Source organism: Hemitrygon akajei, chromosome 18, assembly GCF_048418815.1.
Source record: "Hemitrygon akajei chromosome 18, sHemAka1.3, whole genome shotgun sequence".
NCBI classification, from domain to species: domain Eukaryota; kingdom Metazoa; phylum Chordata; class Chondrichthyes; order Myliobatiformes; family Dasyatidae; genus Hemitrygon; species Hemitrygon akajei.
The window spans coordinates 41289346-41311868 of record NC_133141.1 but is presented as its reverse complement, the minus strand read 5'-3'; the positions used below and the strand labels follow the sequence as shown (position 1 = coordinate 41311868).

At 39.9% G+C, this 22523-nt stretch overlaps 1 protein-coding gene across 4 annotated transcripts in view; it reads left to right on the top strand.

Moving 5' to 3' along the window:
* dhx58 (DEXH (Asp-Glu-X-His) box polypeptide 58) overlaps positions 1 to 22523 on the top strand; it is a 49128-nt gene that overhangs the window by 4602 nt on the left and 22003 nt on the right. For all 4 annotated transcript variants that reach the window (XM_073071475.1, XM_073071477.1, XM_073071476.1 and 1 more), the window contains exons 2-6: positions 483 to 663; positions 5745 to 5949; positions 7531 to 7721; positions 18584 to 18700; positions 21011 to 21137. In XM_073071475.1, the coding sequence (XP_072927576.1) occupies positions 490 to 663; positions 5745 to 5949; positions 7531 to 7721; positions 18584 to 18700; positions 21011 to 21137 (814 nt within the window). In that variant the 5' untranslated portion in view covers positions 483 to 489. The remainder of the gene's footprint in view (positions 1 to 482; positions 664 to 5744; positions 5950 to 7530; positions 7722 to 18583; positions 18701 to 21010; positions 21138 to 22523) is intronic.

Below are 22523 nucleotides of genomic sequence, written 5' to 3'. Positions count from 1 at the left end.
GGACACACTGGAGGCTGTGGTAGAACAAAGGACCTTATGGAAAATCCTGGTAATTTTGGACAGTGTTTCTCACCCTCTGCATGCCACCTTGCTGAACAGTGGAGCATTTTCAGTGATAGACTAAGACAACTGTGCTGCTCCAAAGTGCGCTATATGAGGTCATTCTCATCCTCGGCCATTAGGCCCTATACTGAGTCAACCTATAGCCGGGGAAGTGATGACCCCCTCCTGTTAGACTTGTTATTTATTCTCTTCTAATATTAGTACATCTGTGCACTTGTAATGCTACCATGACACTGTAATTTCCTTTGGGATCAATAAAGCATCTACAACCACACCTTTTAAGTGAAGGTGACAAGAAAAAGCAGATTACTTTAGTTGCAAAGTGTTAAAAAGATGATATATCAACCCTAAGCTAAATCCACAGTCCTCTTTGAATTTAAAATGATTGAGGGGGTTAACTTCTTTTGGTCTTGTTGCAGATACACAATGCAAATTGATTTGCGAGATTATCAGTGGGAGGTTGTGGAGCCTGCTCTCCAAGGAAAAAATATCATCATATGGCTACCGACAGGTGCAGGCAAAACTCGGGCAGCAGTGTTTGTTGCCAGACACCATTTGGACTCGAGAAGACAAGGCAAAGTAGCTGTTCTTGTAAATAAGGTAAAATATACAGTCAGCATTTTAATATTATAAACCAGGGGTTACTGAGTCACTACTGTTTAGAACCGCTTTACTGCTGGCAAAGGAACTTGCTGGTAGTCAATGGCTGTTCAATGTTGAACAAGCAGCAGCTGCCAGTGTAGCTGCTGCTACAATCCAAAATGGATTTCTCAAATTTACTGGATGAACATAACCAGTGTTGTCTCATCTGAGCTTTGGTCATAGAGTCATACAGCATGGAAACAGGCACTTTGGCCTAACTTGTTTATTCTGACTCTTAGTCTTATCTGCCTGCATTTGGCCCATAGGCCTCTAAACCTTTCTTATCCATGTACTTATTTAGATAGCTTTGCAAATGTGCCCATCTCAACTACCATTTCTGGAAGCTCATTCCAAATTTGCAACATCCTTTGTGTGAAGAAGTTGACCCTGATGTCCCTTTTAAATCTTTTGCCTCTGATCTTAACCCTTTGCCCTCTTGTTTATAGCACCCCTTCCTTGGGGAAAAGACTATGTGCTTTCATCCCGTTTGTGCTCCTTATGATCTTATGTACCTCTATCGGGTCACCCCTCAGTGTCCTACATTCCAGAGAGTAAAAGTCCCAGACTACTCAACCTCTCCTTGTAATTCAGGCTCCCAAGTCCAAGCAACATCCTGTTAATATTTTTCTGCACTCTTTCTAGTATAACAACATCCTTCCTGTAACAGGGTGACCAAAACTGTTCACAATGTTGCAAGTTTGGCCTCACCAATGCCTTTTATAACTGCAATATAATTCCCAAACTCCTAATCTCACTGCCCTAACTGATGAAAGACAGTATGCCAAACACCTTCTTCACCGCCCTCTCTACCTGTGCAGTTGCACTCCTAGGTCCCTCTGTTCCATAACACTCTCCAGGGCCCTACCAGTCACTGTAAGTATACAGTGGTTTGATCACTCAAGATTAAATACTTCATATTTTTCTGGGTTGAAATCCTCAGCCCCAATTCTGGCTGATTCAGATTCCCGTAGTAACTCCTCCATACTACAATATGTAAAACACCACCTATTTTTGTATCATCCACAAACTTGCAAACCATTCCTTGTACATTCACATCCAAATAGCTATATAAATTACAACCCTATTAACCTGTATGGCAAATCACTAGACACAGGCCTCTACCTGATAGACAACTGTCAATCAACACTCTCTGCTTCCTGCCACTGAGCCAACTATGAATCCAATCCACTATCTTTCCTTGGATCCCATCCGATCTAACCTTCCGGCTTGCCTTGAGGGACTTTGTGAAAGGTCCTGCTGAAGTCCATATAGACAACATTCACTGCACTACACTTATCTATCCTTTTGGTTGCCTCCTTGAGGAGCTTCAAGAGATTTGTCAGACACAACTTCCCATGAACTAAGCTTAGCTGACAGTCCCAAATTAGATCCTGTCTCTCCAAATGCTGGTAGATCCTGTCCCTCAGAATTCCCTGCAGAATTTACTCATCACCAATGTCAGTCTCATTGGCCTGTAGTTCTCAGGCTTGTTTTTGAAATGCTCCACAAACCAAGGTACCCTTCAGCCCTCCAGAAACTTACTTGTGGACAGAGATGAAGCAAAAATCTGGGTTAACCTGATCAAATTTGCCCTGCCTTGAAGCACTCCCAAAGGGATTATTTTGTTCTTGTATAACATCACTGTGTGGATTGAAAGAGATAATTCCCCTGTTAAAGGCAGAGAGTCCATTATCTCTTTGTTGCTTTCAGGCAACAATTCCAGTTGAAATATTATTCTTGAAATTTAGTCTTGAGCTTTGCAGCAAAGTGCTTTCAGTGAATCCATTAGATTGATGTATCTGCAATGAGAGTTGAATTAAATAGGTCAACAAAGTGCTGAAAACACTCAGTAAACGAGGCTGCATCTGTGGAGAGGGAAGCAAGAATTTTATGTATGGATCAATGATCTTTCCTTGACCTGAAATGCTACCTGTACTTTCCACTCCACAGATGCTCTCTGCCTGTTGAGCATTTCCAACTATTGCTTTTAGATTTATCTTATATTTTATGTTTTGAGGGATAAGATGTAACTAACATCTATTGGAATTTTAGAGGGGTTGTCAAATTGGGTGATGAATGAAAATTTTTCCCCTTGAGGAGAATCCAGAGATATGGATCACAAAGTCGGGGTGAGGGTCAGACATTTAAGATTGAGATTAGGAGAAACATCTTCATTCAAAGATGGCACACCTTTGAAATTCTCCATGGAAGCCAAGTTGGTAAGTATATCCATTGCTGAATTTTGGGTACAAAGGGAAAAAAGTAGGAATGAGACCATAACAGCATAAGATATAGAAGCAGAATTAGGCCATTTGGCTCATCAGGTCTGTTCCGCCATTTCATCATGAGGGGTGACCCGATAGAGGTATATGAGATCATAAGGAGCACAAACGGGATGAAAGCATATAGTCTTTTCCCCAAGAACGGGGTGCTATAAACGAGAGGGCAAAGGGTTAAGATCAGAGGCAAAAGATTTAAAAGGGACATCAGGGTCAGCTTCTTCACACAAAGGATGTTGCAAATCTGGAATGAGCTTCCAGAAACGGTGGTTGAGGTGGACACATTCGCAAAGCTATCTAAATAAGTACATGGATAAGAGAGGTTTAGAGGCCTATGGGCCAAATACAGGCAGATAGGACTAATAAGAGAGTTATAATTGACTTATCACTATATTCATGTGAGGAAAATATGCGCTGTGTGTTTAATATTAAATTCGTTAGATAAGCCCTTTTAGAAACGAAATTGAGTATAAGTGACTTATAGTTGACTTATCACCTATATTCCGGTCGTGATTAACATCCCCCACCCCCCCCCCCCCCCCGTCGGCCAGTCCGCAAGAATGTTGTCAATATTAAACTGGTCCGCAGTGCAAAAAAGGTTGGTGACCCCTGTTTCATGTAGTGGTGGACTGGGGCAATGGCATCAATGTGGGTGATGCCAACAGGCTCAATAAACTGATTTGAAAGGCTGGCTCTGTTATAGGAGTCAAACTGGACACACTGGAGGCTGTGGTAGAACAGAGGACCCTATGGGAAATCCACCTATTCTGGACAATGTTTTTCACCCTCTGCCTGTCACCTTGCTGAACAGAGGAGCACTTTCAGCAATAGACTAAGACAACTGCACTGCTCCAAAGAGTGCTATATGAGGTCATTCTCACCCTCTGCCATTAGGCCCTATACTGAGTCAACCTATAGCCGGGGAAGTGATGACCCCCTCCTGTTAGACTTGTTATTTATTCTCATCATGGCTGATCCAATTTCCCTTTCAGTCCCAATTTCCTGTCTTCTCCCCGTATCCCTTTGTGCCCTGACTAATCAAGAATCTATCAACCTCTGCCTTAAATATGCCCAAAGACCTGGCTTCCACAACAACCTGTGGGTAACGAATTCCACAGATTCATCACTCCCTGGCTAAAGAAATTCCTCCTCATCTCATTTCTAAAAGGATGTCATCTGTTCTGTTGAACAGAGGAACTGAGGAAGAAAGTTGAATTTTACTAGAATCTCAGGCACAGTCATTTTTTTATATTAAACAAAATATACTTTATTAAAAATAAAATTACATACAATAACCATTCAAAGACTTTCAATTCTTTACAGTTGGTACCATTACTGTCTTTACATTTTCAAAATTCAAAAGTTTTGCCACCCACGTGGCACTTTGTTCTTTCATATTTACATTCAAGGGGTATACCCCCAACCCCCCCTACCCCTCAACTCCCACAGGAGAAGAACCCTAGACTGTGGTCCTTCCCCACCAGGCCCTTGCGGTGGCTGCACCGAGTTTGAGTGCGTCCCTCAGCACGTACTCCTGCAGCCGAGAATGTGCCAGACGGCAGCATTCCCCCACGGACATCTCCGTGTGCTGGTAGACCATCAAGTTTCGGGCCGACCAAAGAGCGTCTTTCACTGAGTTGATGATCTGCCAGCAGCACCGGATGTTGGTCTCGGTGTGCGTCCCTGGGAGCAGCCCGTAGATCAGAGAGTCCTCTGTTACGCAGCTGCTGGGGATGAACCTCGACACTGTCCCTTCCATCCTCCTCCACACCTTCTCGGCGAACCCACAGTGTGCAAAGAGGTGGGTCACCGACTCCTCCTCACTGCAGTCCTCCCATGGACAGAGGGGTGTGGAGACGACGTTCCGGGCGTACAGGAGGGATCGGACTGGGAGGGCCCCTCTCACCGCCAGCCAGGCGAGGTCTTGGTGCCTGTTGGTGAGGTCTGGCGATGAGGCATTTTGCCAGATGAACTGGACAGTCTGCTCAGGGAACCACCCCACTGTGTCCATCATGTCCTTCTCCTGCAGTGCCTGCAGAACCTTATGTGCTGACCACTGCCTGATGGCCCTGTGGTCAAAGGCGTTGACTTGAAAGAACTTCTCTATGAAGGACAGGTATGGCGGCAACAACCAGCTGACAGGGGTGTTGCGCAGGAAAAGGGCCAGATCCATCCTTTGTAGCCAGGGCGACAGGTAGAATCTGGCCACGTAGTGGTACGGTATTGATTGTCGGACCTGATTTGAAGGACTTTATATCATTTTACAGCTGTTAGGGAGGCACGGTAGCATAGTCATTAGCACAACACTTTACAGTACAAGCAACCCGGGTTCAGTTCCTGTTGCTGCCTGTAAGGAGTTCGTATAATCTTCTCATGACTGCGTGCGATTCCTCCAGGTGCTCTGTTTTCCTCCCACAGTCCAAAGACATACCAGTGGTAGGTTAATTGGTCATTGTTAATTATCCTGTGATTAGGCTAGGGTTAAAATCAGGGGTTTGCTGGGTGGTGTGGCTCATAGGGCCAGAAGGGCCTATTCCATTCTGTATCACAATAAAAAAAAATCTTTCTTTCTTCCTTGTAGTGCTCCCAAAAATTCCCCAGTGTTGAGCAGTATTGGTGAAATTCCCTGGGAAAGCATTCATAAGTTTGATTAAGTAAATGTACACTCATTATGATCAGGGTATGGAATTCTTACTTATCAAGAGTACTGAAATATAAGTATCTGTATGGTAAACAAAATGGTGGGAATTCATTTTACAGGTGCCTCTGGTGAATCAGCATTATGAACAAGAGTTTAAACCAGCCCTAACACCCAGGTATAATGTGATTCCAGTAACTGGTGACACTGAGCTTAAGGAGCAATTTGCATACATTGTACGGATGAGTGATGTTATCATCTGCACAGCACAGATCCTGCAAAATTCACTGACCAGTACAGAAGAAGAAAAGCACGTAGAGTTAACAGGTAGAACAATTTAATCTTCCAGCTCTGTGCCCTTCAGAGTAGAAGCAATTTGGTTTATAAAGTGTTGCATGGAGAGAAAGCAGACCACATGGTTGCACTTTTAACAATTAACTGGATAAGCTAGATGGGATGGCTTGTTTCGATTAGCTTGGATGCAAAGGATGCATTGGTAACTAGTATTATTTATTTCTTCCCTTCTGGCAAGGGATTCAGGATTGTGTATTGTGCTAAAATGTTTAATTTTGAACAGGTTTACAATGGAAGGCTTTGATCATGTACATAGTGGACAAATGAGTCACTTTGCTGCTCGCCTTCCCAATCTGGTTCCATCAACCCATCATCTCCTCCCCAGCCTATCACCTACCATTCTCTGTCACATGTTTTTGCTATATATTGGCTACTTTTTCAAATCCCTCTCAGTCCTGATACAAGATCTTGATCTGAAACATCGACATACATTAGAACATAAAAAATAGGAGCAGGAGTAGGTCATCTGGCCCATTGAGTCTGCTCCACCATTCAATAAGATCATAGCTGATCTGTCTGCAGACTCAGCTCCACCTACCTGTCTTTTCCCTCTAACCCTTAGTTCCCCTGCTATGGAAACTTCTATCTAGCTGTGTCTTAAAAATACTTAATGATGTAGCCTCTACTGCTTCCTGGGCAGAGAATTCCATAGATCCACTACTTTTGTAAAAAAGTAGTTTCTCCTCATTTCTATCTTAAATCTACTACCTCAAGTCTTAAGGCTATGTCCCTGAGTTCTAGTTTCACCTACTGGTTGAAACAACCTTCCTGCCTTTATAATTTCTATCCCTTTCATAATTTTATATGCTTCTAAAAGATCCTCTCTCATCCTTCTCAATTCTAGTGAGTGTGATCCCAGATGACGCAATCTTTCCTCATGTCTAACATACAGTACATCTTTGCCTCCATAGATGCTGCTTTATTCACTGAGATCTTCCAGCTTTTGTTTTTTCCTTTTGCATATAGATTGGTGATCAAATTTCTCTTTCCAGGCCAATATGCCAGTTGCCTAAGCACTTTAGATCATTCAACATCTGATCCCAGAAGGTTAACAAATATTCACAGGCATATGTCAGGACACAGATTGGTTAGAAGGTGAATGTTAAAAGCATTATGTGCACCATTGTATTTTTCCAACATTGACCTTAGTTTAACTACCTTATACGCTAATAGCTTATACTCTGCTCTTCATGTCCTATTAGTTCATGGTTGTTATTTTCTAGTCTTTAGATCCATGTACTATAATCATAGGGCCCCAAAGAAATATTAATGGAAGTCTCAACAATCTTCTTGTGAGTTCCCATATTTTGCCCATATGCTAGAACATGTTTTTTCCATACACAAATTCCTTGCGTACATATCTCTGAAGTCCCATGATGTGATGAACTTCTGGTGTCTCTCCATAGATTTGTTTTGACTGATGTTAGAGAGTTCAAGAAAATTAAAATCTCATTGAGTTTGAAGAGACTCAGGCACAGAGGTGAAGTATGGAACTGACTTCCAGATTAACAGATTTTCTTTAGGAAATAACTTTTGTTATTTTTCTGAATTTAGAGTTTTCTCTGCTGATAATTGATGAATGTCATCATACTCAGAAGAATGGTGTGTATAACAAAATCATGGCCCAGTACATTGAAGCAAAGCGTAAGAATGTGACCAACTTACCTCAAGTCCTTGGACTCACAGCATCACCTGGAACTGATGGAGCCAATACAGTCGACAAAGCAATGAACCACATCTTACAGGTTAATACAGCTCCAAGAACTCAACCAATAGCTAGTTTGTGCATACCTTTAATGTTTTTTGCTTTGGGGAAAATTGATGTTCTTGGTCAGAGTTACCTCCATCCTCTTACCAGAAGTGCTAACCGGTTGCCGTGAGGCCTTGCGTGCCAAGGTTTGCTTACTTAGGGCCAGCTCATGCTGAACAATAACTGCTGTTTAGAAATCACTGCCCACGTGTAACACGTGTACATGTGTAGTGCTTGTCTTGTGTGACTGGTTGCAGCACACTTTATGAGAAAATGAAATAACATAGTACTACACTAGGCGTTAGTAGAAGCTCTAGGTACCAGAAGGAGGGAGTGAATAGAAAACACACACTTCTGGAAATAAGCTTTGTTTATAAAAATAGCAGTACAGTCGGCCCTCCTTATCCGCGGGTTCCTCATGCGCAGATTCAACCAACCGCGGATCGGGAAAACCCAGAAGTTCTCTCTCCAGCACTTGTTGTTTGAGCATGTACAGACTTTTTTCTTGTCATTATTCCCTAAACAATACAGTAATACTATTTACATAGCATTTACATTGTATTAGGTATTATAAGTAATCTAGAGATGATTTAAAGTATACGGGAGGATGTGCATAGGTTACCGCGGATCGAGAATCGAAAAAAAACGGAAGTTTCTAAGTTGGAACAGGTACATCCAGTATTATTTAGCGTCAGTAAAATGTTTGTCTTAGTATATAGTATATATTTTACCTTTCTATGCATTTGAAACACTTAAGAAACGTATGTATTTCAATAATTAAACCACTGCATTGCTTAGTAATAATTGTAGCTTTCATCGGGGCAGGGCCTTTCACATGCTTCATTATTCTCGCTTTATCCTTTTAAATTGTTCCGATCGTTGACCGACTGTAGCCTAACACTTTTCCATGACCAATGGCATTTCATTCTCTTTCCGATCACTTTATTATTTCCACTTTATTTTCAATCGTGATCATTTTCCGTCAACGGAAAAGAGACACTGTGGGCGGCGGGTCCCAAGCTCTGCCGGGTCCTAAGGTCCACCGACCTGAGCATCCGCATTTTTTGGTATCCGTGGGGGGTCCTGGAACCAATCCCCCATGGATAAGGAGGGCTGACTGTAAATAAAAAATATTTACATGAGTAAGAATAATTCAAAACTCCAACATTCTGTTTAGGTTCCAAATCTCAGATATCAACAAAAACTAAATTCCTTTTTAGTTAGAATCAATGAGATTAATTAGAATAACCATTATTACTCCAATTTCCCCAACTAATTAGATCTATTGTTATTCCCCTATTTTGGGGTTTACAGACTAATCTTTCACTTTTATTTACCCCTAGTTAGAAAGCTAATTCAGTCCCTATTCTTAGCCTTAGTTTCAGGTCAGTATGTCTACAAATTCAAATTCAGTCCCCAAAATATATATATACAGCTTAACTTTCGCGACAAATCCTCCAGTATCACAGCTTTTAAACAAAGTAAATTTCATTCAATCACTGATCAAAGTCTTTGAAAAAATAATCAGTTCTTCCAAAAAATCAAATTCAAATCCTTCGAATGAAAAATAAACTTGTACATCCAATTGTATTAAATCCTCTACTTCTTGAAACATTTTGTTCCTGTGCTGGCGCTTCGATCTTGGGTGGCTTGCCATCTTATTCCTTGGTCTGATGGATGAAATAGTGGGTCATCCACAGAAAGTTGATTCACAAAACTTACAGGTCACAAAACCTGACCTGTATACAACAGGATTACAATCCATAAGTTCTTACTACATTCTATTTTCTATTTCAAAATAACTCAATATCACATTGCCATTTCCAAATGTTTCTCAGTTACTACACTACTGAACATATTTCACACACAAATTATACACTTGGAACAGTAAAAGTGTTTTTTAATTCACCAAATCCCTTGATATAATTTAACAGAACTAATTCCCAGTTACACAATAGAGATGTTGGACACCACTCTCCGCTGATATCGTTGTGCTGTAGCTGATGCACATTATAGCTGTAGCTTCAGTAAACCTTTTATTGATAACATTTCTCCTCCAAGGGTTTTACCCTGAGTATTTCCAGTAAGTAGGGTAGAGATACTAACTACTAACTTCACTTTTAACAGTTTATATCTTTAGTTAGTTTCTATAGTGTGCTGTGTTTCTGTCACTTGTCCACACCTCGTCGGCCACACCTCGTTCTCACATAGCTTGTTTTTCAAGTTCTCTTTCTTTTTTTTTATTAGTTTTTTTTATTAGTTTTTCAAAACATTTTACAAATTAAAAACCCCAAATCCCAATGAGGAACATTAATACAGTGCAAAATTAAGCATACTATAACAATATGCTACAAAGGAAGAGAATTAACAAAAAAGCACCTAAATTAAAGACAAGTAAGCTTAGTATCCTCCCCAAGCCCCACAACACAAGAAAAAACAACAGCAACTCCAGACCAACCGCAACTCAATATAGAGAGTATAAGTCAGAACAGTCAAACTCCCAGACTGTGAATACACTTAGCAACAGAGGATAATAATGCCTACTACCAGAAAAAAAAGGGAGCTGAAAGCAAAGGACCGAAAAGAAGAAGAAAAAAAACAAAACCCCTAGTCAAGAGGAAGGTTATGAAAGTACTCGATAAAAGGTCCCCAGACCTTATGGAACTTCAGATCAGAATTCAGAACTGAATAATGAATTTTTTCGAGGTCCAAGCAGGCCATAATGTCGTTAAGCCATTGCGCATGAGTGGGCGGGGCAACATCTCTCCATCTAAGAAGGATCAAGCGTCTAGCCAGGAGAGAGGCAAAGGATAATATTCGGCATTTGGTCGGACCCAGACATAAATCTGTCTCGCCCCAAAAACCGAACAGAGCAATTAAGGGGTTTGGTTCTAGGCGCTGATTCAGAATACACGATAACGTAGTGAAGACATCTTTCCAGAATTTCTCCAAACTAGGACAGAACCAGTACATATGGATGAGAGAGGCCACGCCCCTCTTGCATTTATCACAGAGCGGACTAATGCTAGGGTAGAATCGAGATAGTTTAGATTTAGACATATGGGCTCTATGAACAATCTTAAACTGTAAAAGGCAATGGCGAGCACAAAGGGAGGTTGAGTTAACCGATTTGAGAACTGAGTCCCAGCTCTCCTCGGATAAGGAGATATTTAAATCCTGCTCCCAGGCCATTTTAATTTTATCCACAGGGGCCCGTCGTAAGGCTGCTAGTTTATCTCAGATAATTGAAATTAAACCTTTACCTAGTGGATTGATGGAAAGAAATAGGTCCATAGCATTTTTCACAGGCATTTCAGGAAAGTTAGGAATTAAAGGAGCAATAAAGTGTCGAATTTGGAGATATCTGAAAAAATGAGCGTTAGGCAGATTGAACTTAACAGAGAGTGGCTGAAAAGAGGCGAAGCGATTATCAATGAAAAGATCTTCAAAATGTCTAATGCCCTTCCTATACCAAACATGGAATGCTGAATCGTACGTAGTAGGTAAAAAAAGGTGATTGTGTGCGACAGGGCTAGAAACGGAAAACCCCTGGAAGCCATAGCATTTCCTGAACTGAGCCCATATACGCAAAGTGTGTCTAACGAGAGGTTAGCTATTGATCTGGGCAGACTACTAGGGAGTGCAGAGCCAAGAAGTGCAGAGATAGATAATTCTTTAGTGGAGCTCAACTCCATTGCCACCCAGTTAGGGCACTCAGGTTGGCCGTGGAAGAAAGACCAAAAGGTAGCACAACGTATATTAGCTGCCCAGTAATATAAGCAAAAGTTAGGTAAAGCCATGCCACCCTCTTTTTTAGATTTTTGGAGATGTATTTCATTAATTCTAGAATGCTTATTCTGCCACAAATATGACAAAATAATAGAGTCTAAGGAATCAAAAAAAGATTTAGGAATAAAAATTGGGATAGATTGAAATAAGTATAAAAATTTGGGGAGAACATACATTTTAACAACATTAATACGACCTACCAAAGACATAGATAGAGGTGATCATTGTACCAGATTCTGTTTTATAGCATATGAAAGATTGGCAAAGTTTTCACGAAAGAGATCTTTAAACTTCCTTGTGACTGTAATTCCAAGATAAGTAAATTGATTATGGACTACTTTAAAAGGGAGATCACGAAATGTTAGTTCTTGTGCTTCTTTATTAATTGGGAAAAGTTCACTCTTATGTAAATTAAGTTTATAGCCAGAGATCTGGCTAAACTGGTCAAGAAGTGAAAACATTAGAGGTAAGGATGTAGATGGATTTGAGAGAAAGAGTAATAAGTCATCAGCATAGAGAGAAACTTTATGCTCAACACCCCCTCTCCAAATCCCGGTCAATTCAGGACAGTTTCGAAATGCTATCGCCAGAGGTTCTATAGCCAAAGAGAAAGGGATTAAGGGGCATCCCTGACGGGTGCCACGTTTGAGATTAAATACTTGGGATTTCTGAAAATTAGTTAAAACAGAAGCAGTAGGACACAGGTACAGCAATTGGATCCAGGAGATGAAACTTTGGCCGAGGTCAAATTTTTCTAAGACTGCAAAAAGGTAGTTCCACTCTATATGGTCAAATGCTTTCTCCGCATCGAGGGAAATAACACATTCAGGAATCCCAGTTGGAGGTGAATATAAGATATTGAATAAACGCCGGATGTTAAAAAAAGGGAGACGGTTTTTAATAAAGCCTGTTTGGTCATCAGAGATAATGGAGGGAATAACGGTTTCTAGTCTATGAGCCAAAACTTTAGCTAAGATCTTTACATCAACATTGAGCAGAGAGATCGGCCTATACGAGGAACACTCTGTTGGGTCTTTGCCCTTTTTTAAAAGAAGAATAATAGATGCCTCATTGAAAGAGGGTGGCAATTTGCCGTAATTAAACGAGTCAGATAATACTGAAAGTAACTGAGGAGAAAGAAGTGAAGAGAATGATTTATAAAATTCTACAGGGAACCCATCAGGTCCAGGAGATTTCCCTGAGGACAGTGCAGAAATTGCAAAAGATATTTCTTCTGATTATATAGGCGTATTGAGTTTGACTTTGAAATCAGATGAAAGTGAGGGGATATTCAGATTCTGTAAAAATTGATCAACAGAGATATTGTCATTCAGAGATTCAGAGGAATAAAGCCGAGAATAGAAATTTTTAAATGCGTCATTAATTTCTAAATGATCCGATGTAAAGTCTCTGTTCTCCTTCCGGATCTTTGTAATATGTTGTTTGGCTTTGGAACGCCTCAGCTGATTGGCTAGGAGTTTACCAGACTTATCCCCATGAATGTAAAAGCGACTCTTGCTTTCGAGAAGTTGGCGTTCGATAGGTTGAGTGGACAGAAGGTTAAATTTAGTTTGGAGTTCAACGCGCTTCTTGTATAATTCAGGGTTCTTAGTTTGGGCATATATTTGATCCAATTTTTTAATTTGGTTAATGAGGTCTAGTCGATCTGCACGGGATCTTCTGTTGAGATTTGCTGTGTAAGAGATTATTTGACCCCTCAGATATGCTTTCATGGCATCCCAGACAATCTGGGATGGCACTTCAGGTGATGCATTAGTGTTAAAATAAAAGGTTATCTGATCCTTAATGAATTTTAAAAAATCATCATCCGATAATAAAGTTGAATCAAACCACCAGTGTTTATTCCTCTGAGGGAGACCAGGAAAGTTCAGAGAGAGAGTAATTGGGGCATTGTCAGAAATCAGTATACTCTGATAGTCACAAGAGTGGGCAAATGGAATAAGTTGGTTATCGAGTAAGAAATAGTAAATTCTAGTGAAGGTATGGTGAACATGTGAGAAAAAAGAATAATCTCTCTCCGTAGGATGAAGGAAACGCCATAAATCAGAGATACCAAAATTAGAGAGAAACGATTGGATAGCTAAGGCAGATTTAGTAGGTGATCTGGTAACAGAGGACGATCGATCCAGATTAGGATCCAACCAACAGTTGAAGTCACCACCCAGTATAAGAGAGTATGAGTTTAAGTCTGGTAGTGAGGAAAAAAACCGTTCAAAAAAGTTAACATCATCAAAGTTGGGGGCATACAGGTTTGCTAGTGCAACTTTAGTGTTATATAGTTTACCAGAAACAATAATAAAACGGCCATTTGTATCAGATATTTTATTATGGAGTTCAAAAGGAATATTTGAGTTAATAAGAATGGAGACTCCCCTAGCTTTAGCGGCAAAGGATGAATGAAAATGCTGGCCCGCCCACTTTGACAGAAGCCGGGAGTTATCAACACAATGAATATGAGTTTCTTGAAGGAAAGCAATGTCAGCTTTGAGTTGTTTGATATGTGAGAATACCTTCCTCCTTTTAACAGGGTGATTCAATCCCTTTACATTTCAGCTCACGAATTTAAGTGCACTAGCCATTATCAATTACTAATGCATAAAAGGCAGCAGGCATATAAAAAGTCAAGCAGTACAGTAGCAGTCTGGGAGCAGAGATGTAAACATAGGTTCGTAAAATCAAAACATATACGTGTCCTGAGCAATAAAGAGAAACAATAAATACAGTGAGTGATGTTGGAACTGGAAAATCCACCCCATCCACACAACCCAAAACTAGACGGCTACCAAAACAAGTAGCTAGCTCTACCAAAAAAATTAACCCAAATACAACTTCCAGATCTGTGTCATTAACGGCAGTTCCATATAAATACTATAGCAAATAGTAACTAGTTTACGCACTAGAAAACATAACTACAGATTAGAACACCTTCTGCAGAAATATAAAACTTAATACAGAGAAAATTGGGAGAAAACCAAAACTAACCTACCCGCGAAAAACTATAGAAGAATAAAGTAAGAGAAAGGGAAAAAAAAGTAAAAAGAAAGGAGAAGAAAGGGAAAATTATAAATTCAAGATGAGTATTTATCAACCATTTACAGAAAGGAGAGAAAAAAATTCAAAGATTAGAAAAAAGGGTGAAGAAAAGAAAGAAAAAAAAATAAATATAAAAAAAAGAAAAAAATAAATCAGCAATTAAACTGTGAACCAACAAACAGGGAGGCCTTCACTAAAGACTTCAAACCTCCAAAACAAGTTAGAGTCAGTTGTAGAACTCTGTAGATAAAGTTATACAAGAATAAAATAGATTTCACACACACCAAATCCAGGGAGAGATTGTCGACAGCCCTTAGAGTTTCAATGAATAATGTCTGAATGATTCACGTAAAGTCTGAGTCCAGAAAAAGTAATTTTACTATGAGAAGTACTTATCCACCGTTTTAGGAGGTCCGATCGGGTTCCGAAGATGACTGGATAGCCGGAAGACTTGCCACAAATGCTTCAGCTTCCTTCGCTGATTTAAACCACTTGTATTTTCCAGTATTAAGCTTGATTCGTAGATCAGCAGGAGTATGAAGAGAGGGTTTAAAACCACGATCAAAAAGCACTTTCATTGCGCCTTTAAACTCAGCGCGCATCTTTAAGGTCTGGGGTGCAAAATCTTCCACAAAGCGAATGGTTGTATCCTGGAAAGAAAAAGAACCTCTGCGACGTGCCTCCACAATCAGACTGTGTTTTACCTAGTATTGATGGAAGCACAAAATTACTGGTCGCGGGCGGGAGCCCAGAATTCCAGGGGGAACGTAAACTCTGTGTGCCCATTCGAGCTTAGGCAGGTTTGGAAGCAAATCTTTCCCGAATATCTCACAGAGAAACTTGGCGAAAAACTTCACTGTTGATCCCTGTTCGGTGGTCTCTGGTAATCCAAGAATTCTAAGATTGCAGCGTCTGCTGCGATTTTCGAGATCCACCATTTTGGAAAGGAGTTTGTTACATTTTCCCTCTAAGCTGGAACAGAGAGTCTCCAAGTATCGAACATGGCTTTCTAAATCTTCAGAAGTCGAATCGATGCGAGATAAGTGTTCAGCATGTTTGTCCACTTTATCGTTGATCCGATCCAGTTTGTCTTTCAACTGTTTGAAAGCGGTTTTGAATTCCTTTAAAATTTTGTCTCGGAGCTGACCGAGCGCAGCCCGGGTCTCGTCTGAGAGAGCCGTAGCTTCCTTTCTCCCGGATTTAGAACTCTTGCTAGACATTGTAAGTTAGATGTGTTCACAGGCAAGAGATACCGAAAAAGTTCCTAATTAAGGTTTAAAAAATGGAGACATTTAGTGCAAAGATAGCGACCTTAACGGAACAAAAGTTCGGAGCAGCTAAGCAATCGCCATCTTACCGGAAGTCCCATTCTCTTTCTTTTAATTCAGTAAACTGTTTTTCCCTCCCTTCATAGGTGGAGCTTTCTAACATTACATCTTTGTGTTTAATTAACCTGGGTTACACGTGACACCCACATTGTCACACTGAGTGTGGGGCCATGTATAGTTCTTTGGAGTCCAGTTGGTAAACAGGCAACATAATGCAGAGGCCTTGTCTTCAAAACAGCCTGAAATGTAGGGTTGCAGCTTTGGCAACTCTAAATTCATAAATCATGTTAAAATTTTGAAACTATCTCAAACATTTCAAAACCATTTTAATTGAACTAAATAAAATGTTTTTCAAATGAAATATGAATAAATGAAACACAAAACTGATTAAAATATTAATCAGAAGCAAAAATATTACTAAGATTAAAATAAGGGAAGATAAATTAAAAAATGTAACTTGCCTTTTGCCCTGTTTTTTTTAAAATCTGTGCCCCATGAAGCCTATTGAAATCACTGGCATCAAGGATCTTGAGCCAGGTCCAAAGGGAAGTTTCCCACAGTGACACAAGACTGGGCTCCATAGGGAATTCATTGGTCAGGTGAACAGAAGGATCTGGTGCTTCAGATCCATCAATAGGTCCTCTGCCTCCATGGTTTTATATCACACACATGGAAATATGTGAATGGTTGAATGATAGTGAGTCTGATTAGGGTTTATAATCTCAGGCATCATAAATTTTATGGATCTGAAGGTTTTGGACTGGACTGATTGCTTTAAAAATTTTGGACTGTTGCTTGATTGAGTAAATCCCGAGTCAGAATAGATTGGTGTTGGCAGCTTGAAACATAGTCAGGTTGATAGAACAATCATTGAAACACTTGACATAGGAACCCACATATGTGTCAATGAAACATTTGACATCTCTGAGGTAAATTAACATAGTACACGAAAGCAACTTTGAATGAAGACACATTTACAAACATTGACTCCTTAATTATAATTAAAGTTTCAATGGAAAATGTTATGTTATATTTCCACATAAATTATATCTTCTAATGTAACGATTGGTTTTGCCCGATTGTTCATCTTCCATTTCATTGACATAATGCATGATGCATGCTTTTTGACAGCAATAAGATCACAGCTCAAAATGCAACAGCACCCAAGTTAATAAGGATTTTCACTTCATAAACCAAGTAGCAGAGAGTAATTTCAAAGGCCACAATCTAATCTTACAGTTCAAATAATAGTTATAGACTGAATAATCCTTGTAATCAATTCAGTCTCACTTGGGTTATAGTAATTAGCTAAAGCTCATTAGGTCATACTTTAAAAAGAGGGCTGTTTTGAAATGGTTCACGTGGAGGTCAATGAGACTAAATGCAGAGTGAGCCTGCACTATTGTGTAATACCCCAGGCTAGGGTCTACTTGACTTACCAATAAATAGTGTGCCTTCTGCCTCCTTCAGGAGTTTTGAAATTCAGATTCAAAGTTAATCCACAATGGAAATAAAACTCAGATTTATCTGGTTTTGACACTTTCACATTCCAATTACAGTATGCGGCCTTTAATGCATTGTGAATGGGTAAGCACATTCGAGATTCCAATTTTTGCTGATTTCTTCATTTGGCTTCTGCAAGTGACTAGGTCGGGGTCAGTTTGCCAAGTGCTGAAGGAATAGAGGGAACTAATTTTAATGTGCATTGTTACGTATTCAGACAACAATAAATATATGCGAGTTAGGCAAGGGTTTTCATAACAAATAACACGTTTATTAAACACTGAAAACAAACCCCCCAAAAGTAAACAAATCACTAACGTAACTGGAAATCAGCTGCTGTGCGGCAGCTTGAACAGTTCTTAAAGCGATGCAGCTCAAACAGTTCTTAAAGCGATGTTGCAAAAACAGTTCTTTAAAGTGGTATTGCCAAAAGTTCAAAATGCTCACAGTCCATTTAAAAGGAGAGACTTTATAAGATGATTTAAATTCTCTTTCACGTTGTTTTTCTTCAGTTTCCAATGTCGAACTCTTCCCACGAAGAATTTTATGAAACATAATGGCTTAAAGGCACTGACCTTTCCTTCCACACTGCCCTCAATCTTTTCTGCTACCCAGCAGAGATTAACACGAGAACAGTCAACAAATTCCTTCCAAATAAGGATCAAACAAGGTCGAACCTGTTTCACCGTCGAAAATTGATTCTCCTCGATCTTTAACTCCCGAACTCCGATCTTCATTCTCCACTGATTCTTAACCAACAGTATTGTAAAGAAACTGCTGGCAATGACCTTTTAAACTTTAGGCATTAGATAAAACTTCATCTTTCAACTAAACTGCGTCATCACATTAAATCACGCAGTGGCATGAAGTCAACATGGCAAATCCAGCCACGAACTGCCCCACCTCACAGGGTGGGGTCCTCCTCTTATACCCTGTAAAAAAAACCTGTCACATGATCTCAACTGGTGGGAAAATGACGTCACTCCACCATCACAAGACCATTACCTCGTCCAGTATAGCTTCAACCCCAGTCACATGACAAGGGTACCACTGTCACGTGTCACGCGTACGTAACAGCATGGAAGGAAAGAAAAGTAATTTTGAGGCATTGCCATTTTTAACATTGACTACTTAGTAAAGCTCCAATGTTATCTGTTGATGCATATTTTATTGTTAATCACAGATCTGCGCCAATATGGATGCTCAGTTGATCATGTCCTCTTCAAAGTATAAACCACAATTGGATGCAGTGGTCCCTCAGGTTATGAAAAGCTATGATGTTACAGAAGAAAGAAAACAGGTACAAAATTTAATGAATATTAATACCATGAAATTATCACATCCAAAGCACATTACCTAGTCCACACTTTTAACACTGTGTAGTGTTACTGAGTCAAAGAGTGATACAACATGGAAACAGGCCCTATGGCCCAACTTGTCTATGGGGATCATAGTCTCAAGCAAACTTAGCTTAGCTGCTAGGATTTTGCTCAAATCCCTTTAGACCTCCCTGTCCATGTACTTATTCAATTATCTTTTGAATATTGGTTTAAAAGTGCCTCAACTACTTTCTCTGGCAGCTCATGTCCCTCAGGTTCCTTTTAAATCTTTCACCTTAAACCTATGCCCTCTAGTTTTAAGCTCCCCTTCCCTGGGAGAAAGATGCAGTCACCCTATCTACACCCCTCATGATCATATACACCTCATTAAGGCCACCCCTCAAACTTCTACACACCAATGAATAAAGTCCTAGCCTGTCTAACCTCTCCCTGTAACTCAGACCCTCAAGTATTGGCAGCATTCTTGTAAAACTCTGCACTCTCTCCAGTTTAATATCATCTTTCCTATAAAAGGGCAGCCAAAACAGAACGCAATACTCCAAGTGCAGTCTCATCAACCTCTCATACGATAGTGCCACTATATCCCATCACCTGTACTCAATGCCCTGACCAATGAAGACCAGCATGCCAAATTCCCTCTTCATTGCATTGAACATAAGAAATAGAAGCAGGAGTGTGATTTGTCCCCTTGTGTTTGTATCCCCATTCATAAAATCATGACAAGATCATTTATTCACTGGATTGCTGTATCCATGATTGGCTATGTAACTTTGGATATGTTGGCACATGGAATTATGGACTGCAACCTTGGTTCAGAACTTCCTACCAGCAGCAAGGTGTCAAACCGCACAGTAAGTGTGAACTTACCTTTATTAGATTTACTGTGGTCAACACAATCCGGGTCTGCCTTGAAGCTTAAAGCTATGAGGCCCTATATGAAACATTACTGTCATGTGCAGTGCTCTGTCCAATAAAAAAATGACAAAAAAGTTATCATCCAGCTAAATCATACCCCCTGATTTATCCAGCTGTTGAAAGCATCAAAAGCTTTGAATATTCCACAATATCTCTGAATCACTTACAAAGGAAATTGTTGCTTTTTTTTTGCATATTTCTGACTTCTCTGTATTCCCCTCCATTCAAATGCCTGTAGGTTTTGGAGTATCTTCACAGGCACTCTGCTTTTGGCAGAAAAGAGCATAATCCAGGCATCGGGATTAGATTCCTGTCTTAGAGGAACTCATTGGAATTCTCTACCTCAGAGAGTTATGGACACATTGAATGTAATCCAGCTGGAGACTGACAGACAGTGAAACTAAAAAATGATTCCCAACCTTTTTTATCGCATGGACCAATACCATTAAGCAAGTGGTCAGTGGACCCCTGCTCTAAGAGAAGAATTTTATTATAATATCCTTCTTAAAGGGGCAGCCCCTTATCTTTGAATAACATGCCGTTGTTCTAGATAACTCCATAGATCCTGCAGAGACACCTTAATCCATTAATTTCAACTATCTTCCCTTGATTGAGGTTTGAGTCCAAACATTGAAATGTTTTGTTTCCTTTTGATGCCCATTCAGTTTTACCAGGCCCCCGGATGTCACACTCAGTCAAATGCTGCTTTGATGTCAAGGACAGTCACATTCATCCCATCCTTGGAATCCAGTTTGTTGGTCTATACTTGGACCAAGCCTTTGCTAAGGTCTGGTGAAACAGATTAAGCTTTGTTGAACCACTTGATAACACCTTGCAGTACTTCAGTGATTAAGAGTAGACTGAATGAGGCTTAATTGACCAGATTTGATTTATGCTGCCTTTATAGATGTTGGGACAATGCCAGTGTTGTACCTGTACTGGAACAACTTGACTAGAGATGCAGCTAGTTCTGTGTACTAACATTCAGCTGTATTAAAACTTAATGGAATGAGCCCTTTCCTACTCTTTCACATTGCAAAGAAATGTTGTGTAGAATATAATAGATCAATCAACATCCATATATTTTGAATGAAAGTGTTTTGTAGTTATCCAGAACACCACTGCCCATTTATATGATTCAGACTGACACACTGAATTTCAATGGAGTCCATACTATCTACTGCATGACTTATAACTCAAAGAGGATATTGAGTATGAAGACTTGAATGCAAGAACAAAGAAAAAAAGTGATCTCAGATGAAGATTTTCTTTTAACAAATCTGTTCTTAAAAGCAGAATGTGTTTTGCAGCTTTTTCTTTCTGCATTTTCACTTTCTCTCCTGACTCATTCACAGGACCCTTTTGGGGACAAAATTAAGGCGATGATGTCAAGAATTCACAGCCACCTAAGTGATTCTTCAATCACAAGGAATTTTGGGTCACAGATTTATGAACAAGCTGTGGTAGAGCTGGAAAAAATAGGTGAGGAGATGATGTTTTCTGGTTGCTGATAAGCAATTTGCATCAGCTCAGAAGGGAAGTAAGATAAAATGTTCCCTATATCCTGATTATTTAGTTTTAATCAGGAAATTTCAGCATCAAATAGCCCATTGGAAAATGGAGGGAGCAATATGATTCACCACAAAAACCAAGGTGAGCTTCTAAATGTTCCTTTGTTTTGGAATAATCCAAATTAAATGCCCAGAATTGTTGTCTTGTTGTTTGAGGAGAAATAGTGATGGTCTGGGGTTGTTTTTTTTGGAAGAAGATCTTAAGAGAAATTTGGTTAAGGTTTAGCGTATGATGAAAAATCGACGGAGACTGAGCAGGAATGACTGGTATTGGTTTATTATTGACACGTGTACAGTGAAAAGCTTGTCTTGCACACTGTTCATAGAGATCAGATAACTACACAGTGCATTGAGGTGAAACAAGGTAAAAATACAGAATAAAGTGTAAAAGCTACAGAGAAGGTGCAGTGCAAGTAAACAATTTCCTATTAGCCAAGGAATTAATGGACATCCATTTCCTTTAGCTGAGAGATCTGTAACCAAGGGACACAGATTTAAGGAGGATTGATTAGAGGGGAAATTACTTCTTCTTTTACAAACAAAAGCTCATCATATTTAAAAATGACTGGACGAGCAGGTGAAATACTGTAGTTTGCAGGATGAAAAGAAAGGCATTAGTTTTAATCCTGGCTTAGGCATTCCGGTGGCTCTACTTTGTCATTATGTCACCAAAGACTCCTGCAGATTTCTGTAGCTGTATGGTGGAGACCATCCTGACTGGTTGCGTTTCAACCTGGGATAGAGGCTCCAATGCTCAGGATTGCAAAGGTCTGCAGAGGGTTGTCGATGTAGTCAGCTCCATCATGGGCACAAGCTTCCCTGCTATCAAGGACATCTTCAAGACGCAGTGTCGCAAGATGGTGGCATTCATCACTAAGAAACCTAAACATCTGGCACATGCCCTTTTCATGTTGCTACTACCATCAGGGAGGAGGTACAGGAGCCTGAAGACCTACACTCAGCAATTTAGGGCTAGTTTCTTCCCATCCACCATCAGATTTCTGAATGGGCCATGAACCCATGAACACTATCTCATTATTCCTTGTTTTTGCACTACTTATTTATTTTGTATTTATAGTAATTATGTTTTTGAACTGTACTGCCGTTGAAAAACAGCAAATTTCACATCATATAAGACAGAGATAATAAACCTAATTCTGAATTAGCTTCTGAATAGCTCTTTCTTGACTGGCATGGATGTAATGAACCGAACATCCTCCTGTACTATAAAATTCCATGATTCTATAATGAACTGGTGGTCCTGTTATCATCAGTCAGTAATAATTAGCTTGTAAAC